At 48.6% G+C, this 20,375-nt stretch overlaps 1 protein-coding gene across 1 annotated transcript; it reads left to right on the forward strand.

Moving 5' to 3' along the window:
* The first annotated feature begins 1,941 nt into the window (after positions 1-1,941).
* On the forward strand, positions 1,942-5,895 carry LOC118934465 (uncharacterized protein CXorf49 homolog). Its single transcript, XM_036929971.2, is given in 7 exon segments — positions 1,942-3,040; positions 3,043-3,296; positions 3,895-4,051; positions 4,586-4,662; positions 4,931-4,976; positions 5,588-5,629; positions 5,736-5,895. Coding segments are annotated over 6 exon segments (1,557 nt in total). The 5' UTR covers positions 1,942-2,058; the 3' UTR covers position 5,629; positions 5,736-5,895.
* Positions 5,896-20,375: the final 14,480 nt, after the last annotated feature.

Consider the following 20,375-nt stretch of genomic DNA (forward strand, 5'->3'; position numbering starts at 1 on the left):
ACTAGGAGTATGGATGGAAAAGGGAAGAAGAAAGGTGTTGAGGGAAAGCAGGGCTGTTGGAGCAGGTATTGTGTGTCAAGCAAGGGAAATTCTAATACTGGAGGGCCTTAGAGAAGTCAAGGGAGCAGGGACCACACTCCAGATACCAGGACTGCTCAGCTCATGGATGCTGGGAAGCAGTAGTGTCAGGGAAGTCTGAGAGGTAACTGGCACCCCACTGCCACCGCCACGGCCACCACCACTGTCCCCCATTGGCTGTGTTTCCTCCCAGACCTTTCAAACATACCTGTACACACACCTGTATGTATTCTCAAACATTATGCAGGGTTGACTTGGTTTCTTTTTCTTTCTTTTATAATTTACAAACGTGCATCCAATGGCCTTGTCCTGCAGCTTTGCTCTATGCACTCACGAGGATGCCTCTGCAATCTGTGAACACAGCCTCATACGTCCCTTCTGACTGCTGAGCTTTAATTTACTGGATACACAGGCCACGTTGCACTCATCCCTCTCCTTAGTGATGGGAACGCAGAGCGTTCCCAGTTTCTGACAACCAACACCCTTGTGCATGTGTCCCTCGTACACCAACCACACATACCGGCCTGTCTCTGGAAAATGTACCAGGCCTGGCAGCGGCCTGACCCGGTCACAGCGGGAATGCACGTTTCCCAGGCTAAAGATTCTCGGCTCAGAGCAGACCTCTGGAGCCCGACTCTGTGGTTTCTGACCTGTAGCAGATCCCAACAAACCCAGTGACCTTGGGCCAGTGGCTGAACCTGTCAAGCAGTGCCTCACCTGAGGGTGCTAATAGGGGGGTACTTCAATACTAGGACTGTCGTGAGCACGCGTTCGTTCTTGCCCACAGCACTTAGAAGAGCACCAGGCACACACAACTTGTGGTAGAAGTTGCTTTCCATTCATTCTGCCAAATTACCCACCTCCCCTCCCCAGATGACGCCTCTGCACTGCTGCTGCCACAGCCACTGCCACCATCACCACCACCAACACCCCCCCCACCCCGGCACCACGGTCTCCCCAGCAGAGGGCAAAAGCATGGGATTGGTCACAACCCTCCCACCCTTGGAATGGTTAAGTTCTTTAAGGGTTGCAAACCTGGTGCCAGACAACTGATTGGTGGTTTTAGCTCACACTTGCAGGATTAGTGATGGTGAGCATCTTTTGGGGTGTGCACTGGCCATCGGGATTGCCTCTCCTTTGAACTGACTTGGAGTGGGGCAGGGGCTCAGCAAGGGAGGGGGGCAAACCCCAGCCTGTCTGCCGAACAGGCCTGCCAGTAAAGTTTGCTGAGCGCACAGTCACAGGCCACGTTTAACAACTATAGCAACCGTCACCCGGCAGTTGCTGCAACAGCAGCCGTACTGCTCATAATCATGACAGCATTTGCCCTCTGGCCCTTTACGGGAAGAGTGAGCCGAGCCCTGATCACTGCTGGCTGCCTGTGCCCATTTTCCTATCAGGTCGTGGTAAGTCTCAGTGTGGAATGGTGGCTGGCAACACCCCTCTGCGCCAGGTGCTTCACCTCCATCGTGATGTTTCATGCCTCCAAGCTTCACTGACAGGTGCCGTCATCGCCCGGCTTTGGGGATGGGAAACGGATGCTCAGAGCTGAGCCCCTGATTGGAAATTGGGACCTAGGTTCCCAACCAGGTGAGGCCAGACTTGGAAGAGGTGGGACGAGAGGCGTGACCCGCGGACTCCAGTCCAGAGGGCCCAAGGTCTCATTTGGCGGTGGAGCAAAGGCCCTGGCCTTATCGGCTAAGGCCTAGAGGGGAGGGCCAGCAAGGCTTGTGCGGGTGGGCGTGGGGAGGGGCGGGGCGTGGAGAGGGGCATGGGGCGTGGCGTGGCGGGGTGGAGCAGTGGGGGGAGGGGAGAGGGCGGAGGGGGTGCAATGAGAGGAGGGCACGTGAGGTTTGATGCGATCTCATGAGGCGCCTGCGCACTCAGAGCCTCGCCACTATTGCAGGGGCAGTGACCTTGGAGGTCGTTGCCTGGGAACCGGGCCTGCGCACATGCGCAGCATGACCTCCCCCCGACAAAATGTCTGCGTACAGGGTGGGTTTCGGCCCAGAGGGTGGGAAGCAGGCTGGCGTCCACCCTGCAGATCCCGGAGCCCCGCGGGGACCTGCGCTAGGCCTTGAAAGGGGGGCCCCCTGCGGCGGCAAGGGCGGGTTCCTGGACCCCGAGGGCTTTGAGTCCAAGCGGGAAGTGATGGTGTTGGGAGGGCCCATGGGACCTGGCTCCCCGGCCGACGACAAGGGAGACGCTCTGCACTTCGCATTCCACCTTGCTGACGAGTCTATAGCGGCAGCCATCACGCAGCAGCAGCTGAGTGTCCGGGGTACCCCAGGCGGGTGCAGAAAGCCATCCCCAGAGAGCTGTGCCTCTGAGGGCTCAGTCAAGTGGCCAGGCCCAGAGGCAGGGCCCAGTGGTGGGGGCATGCTTGCCCTTGGCTGTGTAGAATTGCAGGCAGCTTCTGCCACCCTGCTCCAGCTGGATGCGTTCGACGAGCCCTGGGCCTGGGAGAGGTTGTCTAAGAGAGGCAGAAGTAGTAGGTGGAAGGTCGGTGTGGGTCGCCAGCGGCCCTGGGCAGAGGGCCAGACTGGGCCGCCTTTGGACCCCAACTCATCAGATGAGTTGGGTGAGATCCAGCTGATGAGGATGAGCCTTTACCCCAAAGAAGGAGGGCAGGCCAAGCCCAGCAGCCCCGAGGTTTCCAGGAACACACCCAGACGCTCGAATTTACACCTCAGCGAGAATTTCCCTCATGTGCCAGGCTCTGTCCTGTCCTCAGCTCCCCGAGGGTTCACTTCAGCTGTGGAAAGGCAGGCTCTTGGCCAGCTGGACATCTCTTCCACTAAGAAAATGCAGAGTGTGTTCTGGGAGAAGGTGGGGAGCAGGCCCAGCTACCCTGGAGCAGGAGTGGGAACTGCTATCGGCGCGGCCAGCACAGGCGGCCTGTACCAGGCCACTCCTACGGAGAAGGTGGCCCAGGGGAAGAAATCCCCAGAGGATGTCTCCAAAGGTACCTGGGGAAAACCTTCCCTTCCTGGGGCCAGAGAGTTCCGGCAGCTCCCCTGAAGACAGCCACCTTCCCCCCAGTCTCTGGGGTTCCACTGCCTGGGAAGTCCAAGAGGTATTCGTTGGTCCGCTTGTTCGCCAAACACTCCAAGCACAGGGGTGCTGGGAAGAATTCTGTGGCCAGGAGGACACGAGAGTTTGAGCTGCTGGTGGGAGGAGATAAGGATCCAGATGGAGACCCAGTCCCAAAGGGCCAAGTGAGTAGGCCATGCTGCTGCTCCTCTCTCCCTCCCCATGCTTCTCCCCTCCCCCCACCCCCACCCCACCACCTCTTGACCTCCACCGTCCACCCCTCAGCGGTTGTCCTCGGGCACCCTGGGTCGTTAGGATGCCAGATCGGGGTCGTTTCAGTAGGGGCAGACAGGAGGATGACGCTGCGTGTGTGCCGGCGCCATTCCAGACTGACCCTTGTCTGCAGGTTTCCTGCCCTCTCCCCCAGGGGGGCTGGGATGGAAGGGAAGGGAGGGCTGGTGGCTGATTTGGATCGGGGACCCCTTCAGAGTTTGGGAGGCACAGGTTCAGTGTTTAGGTCCCCATCGTCACCTTCCTAATTCCTACATCCTAGCTATTCCCCCAGCCTGCCTCGCAGGGGCCTGGGCTTTCTCAGTGCCCCACTGTTCCCCCACCTAGCTCAGCTCTGCCTCCTGGCCTGGGGCTGACTGAGGGACAGAGTTGCTAATGAGGTCAGCCTCTGAATTTCCTTCTGTTCCCTGCCTCACCCCAGCCCTAAGCACACATGGCACACATGTGCAGGTACCCCCTCCGCCCCCTACCAGTGAGAAATTTTTGTTTTAGCCTCCAACACCCAGTCCAGGGCCATGTTGTCTGTGTATGCATTGTGGAGAATGCCACATTGGCAACCTGGACACCAGAGTCCCCCAGGTTCCAGGAAACTCACAGCCCTTGACCCCGATCCAGGAAGACATCATGCCCAGAGGACCGGCACCCTCTGGTGAGTCTTGTGGGTTTGATAAGAGGGGAGGGGAGAGGGCATGAGGAGGGAAGCTCTGGCTCTGCTGGGGGCTCAGCCTCGCTCCCTGACAACCTGCCTGCCCAGGCAGCTTCTCACACAGGAAATGGGGTGTGGACAGGGCTAGCCATCGTGTGCGTGGGGTTTGGGTGGCAGGGGTGATCAGTGGCAGTGCCACAAAGTGCACCTCTGGACATAGACTCTGAGTGGAGCCAAGCCTTTTCTGTTAAGTCCTGTTTGGCCATGCTGCTCATCCCAGGGTCTGGCTGTGGCTACAGCTCTGGGAGGGTGCCACCCAGAGCCACAGCCCTTGGGGTCCTGGGAGAGCACAGTTGCAGATGGGCTGCCCCAGAGGAACAGGGGAGGCAGCCCCAGAGGGGAGGCTACAGCAGCTGGGCAGAGCAGGGCCAACTTGTTGCCAGCAGAGGGTGGTGCTGCCTCATGTTGGACCCTGCTAAGCCCTTTCTGCCTCACCGGGAGCCTTGGAAGCTGGATTTTGTGTTCTTTCCCTCTCAGGTGACCAGGAACCACTTGACGTCTCCCCAAGACCAGAAAGGCAGCAGCAACCTGCTGGAGCACAGGGATGTTGTCAGGTAATGCTTCCTCTGGCTCCTAGGAGTGCAGGCCCAAGTTAGATGGTGGAATCCGAGTCCAGGTTAAACTGACGTGCCCCCTCCCAAGTCCTGCACCCCACGGAGGCAGGACACCTCCTTTCCACAGAGGAGCCCGTGCCAGTCTGGCCACTGGGCTTCGGGTTGGAGGGCCTGGGGGAGGGGTGGAGGGCGGGCAGGTGGGAGGTCAAGGATACAGGAGGTTAGAGCATTCTAATCATTTCTCCTTCTCTGCTGTCTGCCGGCCTAGTGTGTGGTGCTACAGAGAGAAATAGATGAGTTTAAAAATCAACTCGGTATGAGGAACCTCGGGCTGGGGCTGTGGTAGGGGCAGGAGGCAGACTGTGGAGTCTCCGTGCCGAGTCTAGGGGGTAGGGGGTGGCCGGTCTGGGGGTACACTCCCGTGGGGGAGGAGAGCCTAGCAGGCCTGGCCCTGGAGCCTGCTGTGCATGTTCACAGGCCAGGGGGTGGTGGGGTGGTGGGGTGCAAATGGGAAAGCATCGCCTGCACTGCATCACACTTTGCAAAAATGAGATCTCCTCTTCTCAGGACGTTTAGAGATGCCCCATTGATTTTCCCTTTACCTGCTGCTTGGTATGGCTAGTGTGTGTGTGTGTGTGTGTGTGTGTGTGTGTGTGTGTGTGTGTATGAATGACAAGTTCTGAGAGGTTCTGATATGTCCCAAAGCTTGAGAAGTACTGACACTTTAGCCCCTGTTTATGAAACGTGTCCACATTTAATTCAGGTGGTGGGTGAGTGAGTCAGTGAGTGAGTCCTGGGCCCTGTGGACAGGGGCTGCAGGGTGTTTCAGGTTGCAGGGCTAGGCAGTGCCCCCCGGGGTGACATGGGGGATGGGCTCATCTGTCCCCATGTCTGCAGTGCCTGCTTAAGTCTCTTTCTGTTTCAGCGGCCATGCAGTCCCTGTTTGACAAGTTCCAGGCCCTTTGAAGTGAGTGTTGCACACTCCATGCCCCTTCCCATAGTCCTGGCTGTTGAGGAAGGCTGTGGGATGGCCCTGGCTGGAGGGTTTTCCCTGACTCTGCTCTGTTCCACAGGTTGAGCCCAGCGTCTTTGTACAAGAGGAGCAGCTGGTCGCTGTGGAGCCCGGGAGCTGTGGCCAAGCTGGGTGCCTCCTGTTGTTCTGCCTCAGCCGGGGCTTCCTCTCCTGCTTCTTTTGCCCCCTCCCCACCCCAGTTCACAGCAGTTTCAAATTAAAGTACCTCTCAAATTCTGTGGTCTGTCTGCTCTCTGGGGGCCAGGAGGAGTGGGAGAGGGGTGGGGCTGGGAGCTGCTCCACTTTAGAGCCTTTTCCAGAACAGCACCTCTGGCATTGCGCAGTGGCCTTCTCCCTGTGGGGAGTCCGGGCCAGCCTTTAGTAGGGGCCCTGCGGTCGGGCCACCAGAGGGCCCTGGGTCTGGCCTCTGTGTGGGCTCTGCCTGGCCACACGAGCAGTTCCTCCCTTCCCCCTGCAGGCCCTCTTGGCTTCTCTCCTGATCTCCTCCTCTTGGGTCTCTGGGTTCCCAGGTATTGCTGTTCCTCCCCCTACCATTCAGCAGGATCTCCAGACCCCCTTCCAGAGCTCTAAGCCCTCTTCCCCTCCCTGGTTCTGATCTCGGTCCTGCTTGTCCCGTCCACCCTGCCTGGCTGGCCGTGTGCCCTTGGCCTCCCTTGTGGCTTTCCTTTGGCAGCTTTCCCTGCACCTGTGCTTCAGCAGGTGTTAAAGAATGTGGTGGGCCTTGTCTTCCCTCTCCCAAGGTCCAGTGTTCTCTGTGGAGTCCTTACCTCCCTCAGGTGCCACCGTGCACAGGATAAGTTACCCGCGGTCCCATGTGGCATCCTCCTCTCCTTTGACAAAGCCGTCACCTTTGACTCTCGGTTACTGATCCCGTGGGGCTGCCCTCCTTGGCTTCAGTAGAGGGGAGGATGCAGAACTCACAGTCCAGGGGTTTGCAGAGCAGGAACGGAGGTACAGGGAACACGACAGGGAAAGCACAGGTTGGTTTCTGGGCTGGAGGTCAGAGCGAGGAGTCTGTCGTGGTGGTTCTGGTCCAACCTCGGGGAAACTGCCCACCCAGCAGCTAGAAATGGATGATCTGGCCCCCAGATTTTTACATCCCTCCTGTCCTAGGCAGCTAACCACCCCTCCCCCAGCCTGGTCTTCTCCATGCCCTTGAGTGGAAAGTGACCAGTTTCTATGGCACGCATGCTTGATAGGTCTCAGTGTTCTTCCACAGCCCCGGCAAATACACCCACGACACAGATGTTCCTGGAAATGCTATTTCGGTGTCCCAGCTCAATCTTCCAGAGGCCTCTCTAGGTCACATGAGACTTAATCTGAACTCCGTGTTTGATTTCCCTGTTGCTCGCGTTTGGGGACCACCTCCTTCCTTCAGCCAGGACCCAGGGCTAAGGCTTCAGTCAAGAGGCTACCGAGTGAAGGTAGCTTCTGCCAGACTCCCTTGCCCAGTGACTGGGGTTTAATATATAAATGGAGGGATGATGGGGAATGGAACATTCATGGTTGGTATGTGTGCGCCTGTGTGGATTTTTGAATGATAGTGTTTGGGGATAATCTCCTTTGAAGGAGAAAGATGCGATTGCGGAATAAGGAGAGTAGAGACTGGTCAAGAACCCAGAAAGGATGGAGTGAGCAAGAGCAAGGGTTGGGTCTATGTTTCGGGGGGTGTTGTTAAATTCCTAAAGCACAGGAGGGGAATGACAGGGAAGTTGCCAAACTGCACTATGGCATGTCGGAACACTCAGAATGCTGGAGTCTTTGGAGGAGGCTCTGGATCCTAGTCTGTGATCCTGCGGTATCTGACATCTCCTGTGTGTGTCGATGGAGTGAGAGTGGGAAGGTCGACTTCATCAGAGTAGCCGGGACACCCCTCATCTAAGAAGCAGGGAGCTCACATAGGAGACTGCCCCAGTCGAGCTAGCCAGGACACAGGCGGGAGGGCACAGTGCAGATGGGCAGTAGGGTGCCTTCTCCTGGAAATGGGGCAGACTCAGTCCACCATCCCCCACACTCACCCTGTCTCTCTTGCACACCGGTGGACAGGGCTCAGGTGACAGACCCCCATGTCCCAAATGGGACAGCCATGGACCTCATGGGTGCAGAATAACATTGGCGGGACTCAGTGATTCCACTTCTAAACCCTCACTTGAGAAGGTGAGCTGGATTGCTTAGGCTACAGATTTGACCCCAACCTGACAGTGGTAATTTCTTGGCAGGGTAACAGCATGCTGCTGTCTGAGTGAATGAGTTTGGCAGAGACTTCCAACTAGGGTTTCCAACCAGCCAGCCACATAGGCAAGTTATGAATGGGCAGAAGTTCAGCACAGGCACTGCTCCAGGAGGTGGGGGACATGGTCACCAAGGGTGAGGATGAGGAGAAGCACATTGAGCGAGTCATGGGAGAACATGAACACAACCCCAGTGACTAGTTTTGCCAGGCTCCCTTCCCTCCTCTGAACACATGGTCTCTCTGTTCCGTATTCACACCAACTACAGCACAATAGCATTGCTATAACAGTGTACATCACAGGCTACCAGCTAGGGCCTTGCAGGTCCAGGGGGTATTCATAAGTGGCCAATTATGGCACATAGATCAAAATAATACATCTGAGTCCCAGGGGAAATGAGGCTGTCAGACCCCTATCCTAATACAATGTGTCGCTGTTGCCTTCCCCTCAAGCCTCCTGTCCAGCCAAGGAGGCAGTGGGGCTCACCTGGAGAGCCCTAGGCCCCATTCCTTCCCCATCCTGCTACCTACCCAGCTCCTGGGCAGATGCCCCTCTCCATTACCCCCACTGCCACCAGCACCACCACCAGGAGTGGCCAAACCACTCTCTCTGGACTCTTGGGGGGATTGGCAAACCCAGGGAAGGTAGGAGGAGGTGAGCACTAGAGAGGAAACAGGGTGTGGTAGGCAGAGTAATGGTCCCCAAGGATGTCCACGTCCTAATTCCTGAAATCGGCTAACATATTACCTTGCATGGCAATGGGAGCTTAAGGTCACAGATGTAATTACAATTGCCTCTCAGATGACTTAGAATGAGGAGACTCTCGCCCAAGTTTGCCAGGTCCAGCCAGGCACACTGGGGCTGCCAGGGTGACCGTGTGAACGCTACCTGCCTGACTCCTGGGGGCATCATTGGCACAACTACAGGGTGCTGGTGCCCCTGCTTTTGTGTGATGTGGAAGCCCTGGTAAGCACCATTCAGATTTAGAGAACATGCCAATACCTTTGGATCCCTTTTTATGCCAAAGCCAATCACTTCTCTGCAGTCCTCCCAAGGTAAGTGCCATCCTGACTTCTTAGGATTTTTAGGACTTTTATAAAGGATAACAATTGCTATTTAATGCATAACCCTTATAAAGATGTAAAAGAAAAGTTACCTGAAATTAAACATTAATTATATCTATAAAGCACTGTATACATGTGCATAATTACAGAAAACATATACCTACAATTTGACAAATAATTATGAAGTGATCGAGCCATGTAGCTACTGCTTGGGAGAAGTCATAGTACATTGAACCTCCAGAAGTGCCATCTGTGTCCCTGTCTGTGAAAGAAGCCAAATGCAAAAGTCTACACACTGCTTGCTTCCAATTATGTGACATTCTTGAAAAGGCAAACTAGAGGGACAGAAAAGCAGATCAGTGGTTGCCAGGATCTGGGGATTGAGAGAAGGGGTTTAACTACCAGAAGGAATTTTTGGGGTGATGAAAATCAGTTATATTTGATTCTGGTAGTGATCCCCTAACAAAGGAGTTCATAAAGACTCATAGACATTGTATGTAAATTATATCTCAATAATGCCATATCTTTAACATCTTTAAAAAAAGATGTAAAAAAGTATGTCATAAGTGGATATTGATGCTATTAAGTGTTTTTCTCTGAATATGAGGATCATAATTTTCTCCTGTAATCAGTTAATGTGGAATATTATATTACCTTACCTTATTTTCTGAAGTTAACTCAGGGTTGTATTCCTGGGATGAATCAAATTTAGTCATGGCACATTATGTTTTTTCCTTCTTATATCCTATAAGATTCAGTTTGCTAATATTCTGTTTCTGGCCCTTGCTTCTATGTCAAGAGCATGTGATTGACCCATGATTTCTGTTTCCCAAACTGTCCTTGACAGGATATAGTGTCAAGTTATTCTGTCCTCACAAAATGAGTTGGGAGTGTCCCTCCTTTTCTGTTTTTCCTCAAAGTTCATGTCAAGTTAAAAATATTTTTGCCTAGGATGTTTGTCAGTATTCAGTATTCAGGGTTTTTTGTGAAAAGCGTTCTGAGTACTGATGTATTTCCTGGTGGGTATGGAACACCTCATGTTGGTTGTTTCTTCTTCAATCAGTTTTTAGAAATTTTTTTTTTTTTTTGCAGATGAGTTACCTTTTTCTCAAGTTTTCAAAGTGATTGGAGAAAAATGGTCCATAATACCTTCTTTTACCCCCAAAGTTTGCTTAGATATGCCTGTCCCATGGATAGTTGTAAGAAAATTGCAAGGATCACCCACTTATCCTTCACCTGGATTTGCCCATTATTAACATTTTGCACATTTGCCATATTCTCTCCATCTTGCTTTTTAAAACTGTTTTGTTGAATCATTTGAGTTACTTGAAGACATTACAGTATATCCTCCCTAAATATTTTGGCATGTATCTCTTAAGAAAAGAGATAGTTTGCTACAAAATCTTAATGCAATCATCATACTGAGAAAATTTAACTGTGGGAGCAAGGAAAAGATGGCAAAGAAGGCAAGGTGAAAATGTCCTCCCACATGCACACCAAGGAAACAACTTCAGCAAATCAAACTAACCCTGAAAATGTCCTGAAGACTTCAGAACAGACCATACACACAGGTGAAGAAGAGAAGACCACATTGGGAAGGGTAAAAAGGTAGAGCCAGAGGAGAAGCCAAGATGGCGGTGTGAGTAGGGCAGTGGATTTCTCCTCCCAAAACCATATATATTTTTGAAACTACAACAAATACAACTATTCCTAAAAGAGAGGCCAGAAGATACAGTACAACAGTGAGGCTACATCTACATCTGTGAGAACTCAGCGCATCACGAAGGGGGTAAGATACAAGCCACAGCCTGGTGGGACCCGAGTGCCCCCTGAACCCACCCCAGCCGACTGGTGGGAGGAGAAGAGTCAGAGCGGAGAGGGAGTGGGGGCCCAGGACTGCTAAAAACCCAGCCCTAGTCATCTGCACCAGGAGCACAGACCCATATTGCATGGTGTGCTGGATATTAGTTAAACGGAACAGTAAAATCTGTGAGCGGGTCACAGCAGCCAGTGCCACTGGGACAAAAGAAAAGTGAGTGCTTTTTGAAAGTCTTAAAGGGACAGGGGCCTCACAGTGGGATGGAAGCATCCCAGCACACTCATCCCAGCAGCTGGGAATCCCAGGAAAATTCAGGTGCTCCAGACCCCTGGGAGGCAGCGCAGCTCTGAAGCCCCTCACAGCGATAAACAGCCTCCCATCTACTCCCCGTCTGGCACAGCCCCGCCATAGCAGGGGAGCAGCCTGAGAGAGCCGCACCCACAGCAACCGCCCAGAGCCTCCTCCGCAGCCGCCTGGCCAGACTCAGAGGCCCCGCTGGTGCGCACAGACAGAGGAAGCCAGAACAGGGCACCAAGGGTCGCCGTTCTTGCAGGAGAGCACACCCAGTGTGCCTGCCCATCTCCACAGGGCTCTGGGATGCCCCAAAAGCTGCCCCACCCATGGTGGTTCAGGAAATAAAACTAGAAGCTGTTCCGAGGAGGTCAAGGTGACCAGCAAGCAGGAAGGGACTTTATTTTCTCACCTAACACACCTGCCAACTGCCCACGACTACCTCTATAGCCATGAAAAGGCAAAAGAATCTGATCCATTCCAGAATCACCCAGACAACTCCTGAGAGGGAGCCTGGGGAGACAGATTTAACCAATCTTCCTGATAAAGAATTCAGAAAAAGGTCATAACCATGCTGATGGACCTGCAGAGAAATATGCAAGAGCTGAAGGTTCAAATTAGGAGGGAGAAAAAAACAATCTCTGGAAGGACTTAAGAGCAGACTGGATGAAGTGCAAGAGGCCATTAATGGAATAGAAATCAGAGAACAGGAACACAGAGAAGCTGATGCAGAGAGAGATAAAAGGATCTCCAGGAATGAAAGAATACTAAGAGAACTGTGTGACCAAGCCAAATGGAACTATATTTGTATTATAGGGGTACCAGAAGAAGAAGAGAGAGAAAAAGAGATGGAGAGTGTCTTTGAAGAAATAATTGCTGAAAACTTCCCCAAACTGGGGGAGGAAATAGTCTCTCAGACCATGGAGGCCCACAGAACTCCCAACACAATGGACCCAAGGATGACAACACCAAGACACATAATAATTAAAATGGCAAAGATCAAAGACAAGGACAGAGTATTAAAGGCAGCTTAGAGAGAGAAAAAAGGTCACCTACAAAGGAAAACCCATCAGACTTCTCAACAGAAACTTTACAGGGCAGAAGAGAATGGCATGATATATTTAATGCAATGAAAGAGACGGGCCTTGTACCAAGAATATTGTATTCAGCATGATTATCATTTAAATATGAAGGAGGGATTGAACAATTCCAAGACAAGCAAAATTTGAGGGAATTTGCCTCCCACAAACCACCTCTACAGGATATTTTAAAGGGAATTCTCTATATGGAAGCACTCCTAAGGCAAAATAGATGTCACCAGAGAAAATAAAATCACATTAAAGAAAGCAGACCAACCAAATACTAACTAAAGGCAAAAAACAAAATCAACTACTCACAAATAGCAGTCAAAGGAAATACAAAAGAGCACAGAATATAACACCTAACATATAAAGAATGGAGGACGGAGAGAAATAAAGAATCATCAGACTGTGTTTATAATAGCTTAATAAGTGAGTGAAGTTAGACAGTTAGGTAGTAAAGGAGCTACCCTTGAACCTTTCGTAACCATGAACCTAAAGCCTGCAATGGCAATAAGTACATACCTTTCAATAATCACCCTAAATGTAAATGGACTGAATGCACCAATCAAAAGACACAGTGTAATAGAATGGATGAAAAAGCAAGACACATCTGTATGCTGCTTACAAGAGACTCATCTCAAACACAAAGACATACACAGACTAAAAGTCAAAGGATGGAAAAAGATATTTTAAGCAAACAATAGGGAGAAAAAGGAGGTTTTGAAGTACCGGTATCAGACAAAATAGACTTCAAAACAAAGAAAGTAACAAGAGATAAAGAAGAACATTGCATAACGGTAAAGGAGTCAGTCCAACAAGAGGATACAACTATTATAAATATATATGCACCCAATACAGGAGCATCAGCATATGTGAAACAAATACTAACAGAATTAAAGGAGGAAATAGAATGCAATGCATTCGTTCTAGGAGACTTCAACACACCACTCCAAAGGACAGATCCACCAGAGAGAAAATCAGTAAGGACACAGAGGCACTGAACATCACACTAGAACAGATGTACCTAACAGACATCTACAGAAACCTACACCCAAAAGCAGCAGGATACACATTCTTCACAAGTGCACATGGGACTTTTTCCAGAATAGACTTCATACTAGGCCACAAAAAGAGCCTCAGTACATTCAAAAAGATTGAAATTCTACCAAACAACTTCTAAGATCACAAAGGCATAAAACTAGAAATAAACTGTACAAAGAAAACAAAAAGGCTCACAAACACGTGGAGGCTTAACAACATGGTCCTAAATAATCAGTGGATCGATGACCAAATAAAAACAGAGATCAAGCAATATATGGAGGCAAATGACAACTTCAACAAAGAGATAGAAAATATGAAAAAAGCCACTCAGAGCTGAAGAATACAGTAACTGTTACTCCAGAAATATACATGAGGCCAGCTTCCAGGCCTTTTCCCGAAAGTGCCAGAAGGGCCAGCCATTGCTGGTCCATGTGTCAAAATATCCAGGGCCACATTCACTCAACAAGTCTCCAGGGTTTAATGCAGTTTGGGTTGACGGCAGGATGTTACTCTTCTGGTCATATCCTGGTTTTAATAACTCCTCTTTGGTTTGCACATACTGTTGCATAGGAGAGACAGCAATGTGTGTTACCATGTCCACAGGGCTTAAGGCTCTTTTTTGGAACTTCTCATGCAAATGCCGCAGCACTGTTCATAAGTGAACTGCCCAGCTCTGTAGACTATTAGTGTCCAATTTCAAACCAGACTACAACAAACCATTGTGCCTCTTATCATGCCAGCTAAAGTAGGGTTATATGGTATATGAAACTTCCACTTTATTCCTAATTACTGCACCATTCTTGTAACTCATGTTCAGTAAAGTGGGTGCCTTGATCGCTCTCAATCACCTGTGGCTAGGCATAGGCTTCAACGAGATACTTTAGGCACCTTTTGGTCACTTATTGATATTTATGGCATGCAGGAAAAGCAGCCAAAAGCCCAGTAGCAGTGTCCACACCAGTCATGGCATACCAATATCCTTCTGATATGGGCAGAGGCCCAATGTAGTCTATCTGCCACCTGACCATGGGTATCGGCCCTTTTACTATTGTCCCATATGCTGCAGGACTTGGTGTAAGTCCCTCTTAGAGCACACAAGGCACTCCTTCCAGGCTCTGCTGACTTCTTCAGAGGTCAACAGCAAGTCCCATTGACGGGCTACAGCCCACATTGTCTTTTGCCCTGCGTGCAACAAATACTAATGTAACCATAGGGATACATCAGAGGCAGGCTTTCCTTCTAGCCAGTGCACCTGGGCCAATGTGTCTGCTTCATCATTCCCTGGGGATGCCAAAGGTAAATGGCCAGTCACATGATATATGGTAACTGTCTTAGTCTGACCAGAAGCCTATAGGTCTTGCCACAACTCTTGCCCCCAAAGGGGCTGGTGACCAACCATCCAGTTGTCATGGTAGCATGTATGTAGCCAAAGGGTCAAACCTTAATAGATGGCCCAGCTGTCAATGCAGACAACTATAGGGGTGGGCTCCTGGGTGATCACAAGCCATACTGCCCACAACTCAGCCTATTGACTGCTCTTCCCCTCTCCATCCTCCATCCATATTGTCTCAGTCTTAGGATGGAAAACCACAGCCCTCCACTTTGGGGACTTCTCATGACTGGAGCTGTCTGTATACCAAGTATCTTCAGGTATAGCAGCTTTTCCCTCCTGATAAGGACTCTTTACTACCAATGGCTCAAAAGCAAATTCTTCCTGCTTTCCATTGCTATATGTCACTGGCTCCAATAAGCATTGGAGTTCTTCACTTATGGGGCTTTTGGAAAGGGTGCTATGCTCCTGTAAATATGCACCCCATTCGGCCAGTGTAGTTGTCTATGCCAGGCCACTCTGTGGTCTTTTGGTCCAATCTCGCACCCACCCTGCAATGGGATAGGTAATTATTACCTTGGTCAGGGCTGTTTCTGTGATGGGCTTTATAGCCAGCAAGACATGATAGCCTGTTGCTTCTCCTTCAAGGTATACCAGACTTCTTCTCCTTTCCATTGTTGTGACCAGAATCCAACATGTTGGCATGTCCATTCAAGCCACTGTTAAAGGCCCCATCCATAACCATCTTCAGTTACATGAACATCTAGTTCACAGGGCCTTGATGAGTCCATTACACTCAAGGCCTGTAAAGCCTTGACTGCTCACTTAGCAGCAGTAAGGGCAGCTGAACATGTTTCATCCCAGTCCCACCCTATGCCCTTTCATACTAATTGATATAAGGGCTTCAGAATTTGTGCCAAGTGTGGGATAAACACTGTCCAGTAGCCCAAAAGACCCAAAAACTCTTGTGATACTCCCACAGTGGTAGGGGTAGGGAAAACCTGGAACTTGTCTATGACTGCTTCTAGAATAACTTTAATTTTACCTGACCAGACAACCCTCAAGAATTTTACAACAAACCAGGTCCCTGAAACTTGATGCTGTTCACAGCCCATCCTTTCTCCTGTAGATGTTGCAGCAGTCTAGTAACTCCCCCTTCTCAATCTGCAAAAGAATCTGATATGAGCATGATATCAATGTAGTGATAGAGCCGCACCATTTGCAGTTTGTTCCATGTGGGCAAGTCCTGGGCTGCAAGTCCATGATAAATGGCAGGAATGTGGAGGTATCCCTGTGGAAGGACAGTGAATGTCCACTGCCAGCCTTCTCACATGAAGGCAAACTGTTCCTGGCTTTCCCGTGCTATGTCAATAGAGAAGAGAGCACTAGCAACATCCACAACATAATGACATGTCCCTAGTTCATGACTGAGTGTGTTCATAAGGGCTGATGTAAAGGGTACAGCAGCATGGAAAGGGTACGTGACTTTATTCAATTTCGTGTAATCCACGGTCATATGCCAGGAGTTGTTTAGCTTTTTCACTGCCCATCCCATGGAATTAAAATGTCTATGAGTAGGTTTTATGATGCCCACCTTCTTCAACTCCTGTAGAGTTTCTCCAATTTCCTTCTGTTCCCCCAGGCAATTTATACTGTTTAGTATTTGTCACCCACCAAGGTACATGCAGAGCTACAGTTGGATGCTTGGCATGTCCCCTCAGAACAGCCTTAACCACACTTACCCTCAGTTTGAACTCAGATGCAGTGGTCTGTGACCACAGGGCTTGTAGAAAAATCTACCCCCAAAATATATTCAGGGATGGGAGAAATTTACACAATGTACTCCTTTGGGGGTAAATGCCCTATCCCTAATGGGTTTGGGCTATCTTCACTCTAATTGCCTAACCCCCATAGCCATCTATCACAGCAGGGGTCCCAGAAAAATGCTCCAGGTTTCCATACATCAGAGAACATTCAGTTCCTGTGTCCACCAGTGCCAGGACACATTGTACATTCACAGAGGTCCGATGAATTGCTAATTCTATATGTGACCTCCAGTCCCCACCATATCCCCCAAGGTGGGGGCCTTGACAACCCCCTCGGTCAGACCGCAATGCCCAATTGTCCTCTTGTGTGGGTGAAGGCCCAGGTGAAGCCTGAGTATTGTCCCTCAGGAAATCTTGCAGAGACACAGGCCAGACATGGAGCTTTGCCTCTGGCTTCCGTGTCCTGGACCTCAGCGGCTGAAACTGCTGCTCTGGTTTTAATTGGTGCCACAGTTCTAACAAGATCCTATTGGGCTCCCCATCAAGTTTTTCTTTCCCTTCCCCCATCTTTATCAAATCAACCCACATCTGGGTCCTCAAGACCTTCACGGGGCCCTTTGCACCCTCTTTTCATTTGTAGCCCATACTTCCTTCTGTGCTGTTATTGTTTCAACCTCCCCCAGATCTGATAAAGTACAAATAGGCACATTTATGGGTTGTCCTATGTGGGGAGCAAGAATAGTCACTAGGGACCCAAAGAGAGATGGAGGAGCTGTATGGAACACTAGATTTCTTACTACCACCACTGCTAGAGGTAAGGGTGAGTCATCACCCCCCACAGGAGCAGCCACTGGTGCCTCCCCACCATCCACAGGTGGGTTTCTGTGTATCTCCCCACCATCTCTAGAGGCAGGTCACCCAAGCATCAGACCCATGAAGACAGATTTCAGGTTCATAATTCCTGCCAACTACTGCCAGGTATAACTCTGGGGTGAAAATATGTTCCCAGTATGGGGAAAATTACCTTTGAAGCCAAAATCAGCCATAGGGACAAGTAAAGAAGGAGAAACCCATTTACTGCACACAAGCAATTGTCCACTTCTGCTTGCTTGTGTCTTTTGCAACACAGCTGCAAAAATGGACGCCACCTAAACTCTCTGGTACAAATATGCCCTCACTCCCCCTTGTAATCACCTATTGATATGGAGATGCACTAAGGCCAGGTGAGAGTTTCTGGAAATAGTGCAGTTTTAGTCACAGCTGTTGCTAAAAGAAGTGTAACTTTAGCCACCTGATAGTCACCTAATAGGTATTATAAGTTCCACTTTTACGACAAAAAGATGTGAAGATAGGTTTATTATGATGGGAAATTTATTTTCTGTTTCTTTCTAAGGAAACTGAAAAATTACATGAGCTGGCAAAATGAAAGTCAATAATAGAATGGAATACTTCCTAATTCAATCCCAACAGTATCTATTTAGAAAACCTGTAGTTATTTGTCATTTACATATTATTTATAATTATCATTTAAATCCAAGTTCAACTGTCATTTCCTCTATTTAAGTCTTCCTTGCTATCTTCAGGCTTTATTTTCTACTAGCTGTTTTCTAGCTCTTGGCTACTATAGCATCTTATGGATAACTCTATTTTCCTGTATGTCACATCATATTATAATTTATTTACTTCTATGTCTGCTATCTTCTATAACATCTTTTCCTCTGTGGCATCATTTACTTGGAAAATAGTGGGTACTCAATAAATGCTTGCATGAAAGAATAAATGAGTGGGAAAGTGTCATATTGTGTATACTACAAACAACTCTAAGTACAGTGAACATAATTTCTATATTAATTATCAAGTCCTATGGCTTATCAAATGACTTTTCTCCTGCTTTTTTGTGTGCGTGGCAGAGATGGAATTCGAAAAGCAAGGTACTTTAATTGTCAGGCCTTTTCAATTATTTATGAGGACAGAGGATATAATACTTGAAATCAGGTCTGTTCTAGAAAAACTGATGTGTATAATTGCCATACTTATAGGTCTCAAGAATGCTTTGTTAAGAAGTGTGAACTTTATCTATTAAATGTTAGCAATCCACTGTAGTAGGGGAAGAGTTGGTGGTCCTGACACTTGAAAGAGGGGCAATGCACTGGGAATACTTTAGGCATGGCCTGTGGAACATATAAATAAATGGAATTAATTTAAATGACTTAAATTTGCTCCTTGGAATAATTTTTCACAGAAAACACAAAGTACATTATTTTCAGTGTGTTAAGATTACCTAATGTATTTTACAAGGGCCCAGTCTATTTTCACCAGTTAGACTGCCACAGTCTTCTGGGGATGTGAGACGAGAATAGGTTAACATTTTTGAGTATCTATTATGTGCTGAGTACTACACCAAGACTTTAATCCTACCTTACAACCACTCTTTAAAGCAGGTATAATCACATTTTTAAGGTTAACCAAAGTAAGATTTGAGATGGGTAGAGTTGAGATTCCAACCCAGTCTGAATGACTCCAAAAGGGTAGAGGTGGGTTTCAGACAGATTTATATTATTTTAAAATTCACTATCTACTTCATTTTGGTGACTTCTAAACAAATTAAATTAATACAAGCCCATTTATTCAAGGGAAAATAACTAGCATATATTAAACACTGATACAAGAATTGCCACATACCATACTTAATCCTAGTAACAATTCCTTAAAACAGCTCTGCAAAGTAGGTATTATTTTCCACACAAAGACACAGAGGTTCAGAAAAGTTAAATAACTTGCCTAAATCACATAGGTAGTTCATGATGGATTGAACACTTTTATAGACACTCACTGTGAGTTCTTCCAAATCCCAGGCCCTCTTCAGTACATTTTGAACCTGCTCTTTTGTGTCTCCTGCTTTAGCTCTGAAGGGGGTCATGATTACCTGTTCTGTGATAGATTCCCTCCTTTTTATCCAGAACTCAGGTAGTTCTCAGCAGTGACCAGTATCAAGCCCACCCTCAAAACTGAGCAACATGCTCTTACCATGTATCTACTGCCATTCATATTGCAAGACCCATGAAATGTTAACTTTTCCTTCCTCTGACCATGGAGCTGACAGGGAATGTGTCTCAGAAGGGACAGTACTCCTGGGTTCCTGAAGCTAGAGATTAGACAGCTATTTCAACAAGTAATCCAGTGTAAGTAAGAATGTACATTCTGAAATGAGTTGGAGTTTGCTTCTAAATGTCACTGAGCAGCTGAGATTGCAGGGAGGGAAGTATAGAGAGGATATTGAGGACTAGGTCTCTAAAAAACAGCTTGTTATTTTTCTCCTTGAAGGCAGCTTTATGAGGCACGCATGAAGGCCTTATAAATGTGCAGTGCCTGTATAAAGCAACACTTATATTCACTCTCTCCAAAGTCGGTTACTAGAATCCCTCCCACTGTGTAAACAGTTCATGTTTGCCTCATGTTTGTCTACTGTTTGCCTTAAGGAGAAACAAAAAATAGTTGCAGATTTGTGCTTCATGAGAAACAAATGTCTGTATAGTTCTAATTGTGGAAACATGCTCCTTCTATTTGAGTAGTCAAAGAAGATGGCCTACTCACACATAAGCACAGCAGCAGAGTAGAGAAATGTGAAATTGAAAAAAAAATGAATATTCCCTTGATAGCCCTCTCACTGCCTTTTTCTCCACGAATAATGGCAAGTGTTCCCAAGAAACTTCTGAAAGTGTTGTCTTTTTCATATGGAATAGGTATCATAAATTTAATAGTTTATGCATTTTCTTATGAGATGTTACAGGCACTGTTCACTTATACACAACGTCTCTCTGTAAGGAATGCCTCTGTAGTGAGAAATTTACTCTAGCAGAAGCACTCCCAAGGCCTAGGCAATAGCTTGTGAGAAGACAGCTTTATTGATCTGGTGAAAAGAAACATACAGCACAAAGGGTGTTTCTGCTGGTTTGCAGAAAAGAATAATTTCCCCTAGTAGAACAGCCAGTCAGAATAGGTCACTTGGCTTAAGAAACAACTATTTCCTGAGCAATGGCACTGGTTAATTCACCA

Source organism: Manis pentadactyla, chromosome X, assembly GCF_030020395.1.
Source record: "Manis pentadactyla isolate mManPen7 chromosome X, mManPen7.hap1, whole genome shotgun sequence".
Lineage (NCBI taxonomy): Eukaryota > Metazoa > Chordata > Mammalia > Pholidota > Manidae > Manis > Manis pentadactyla.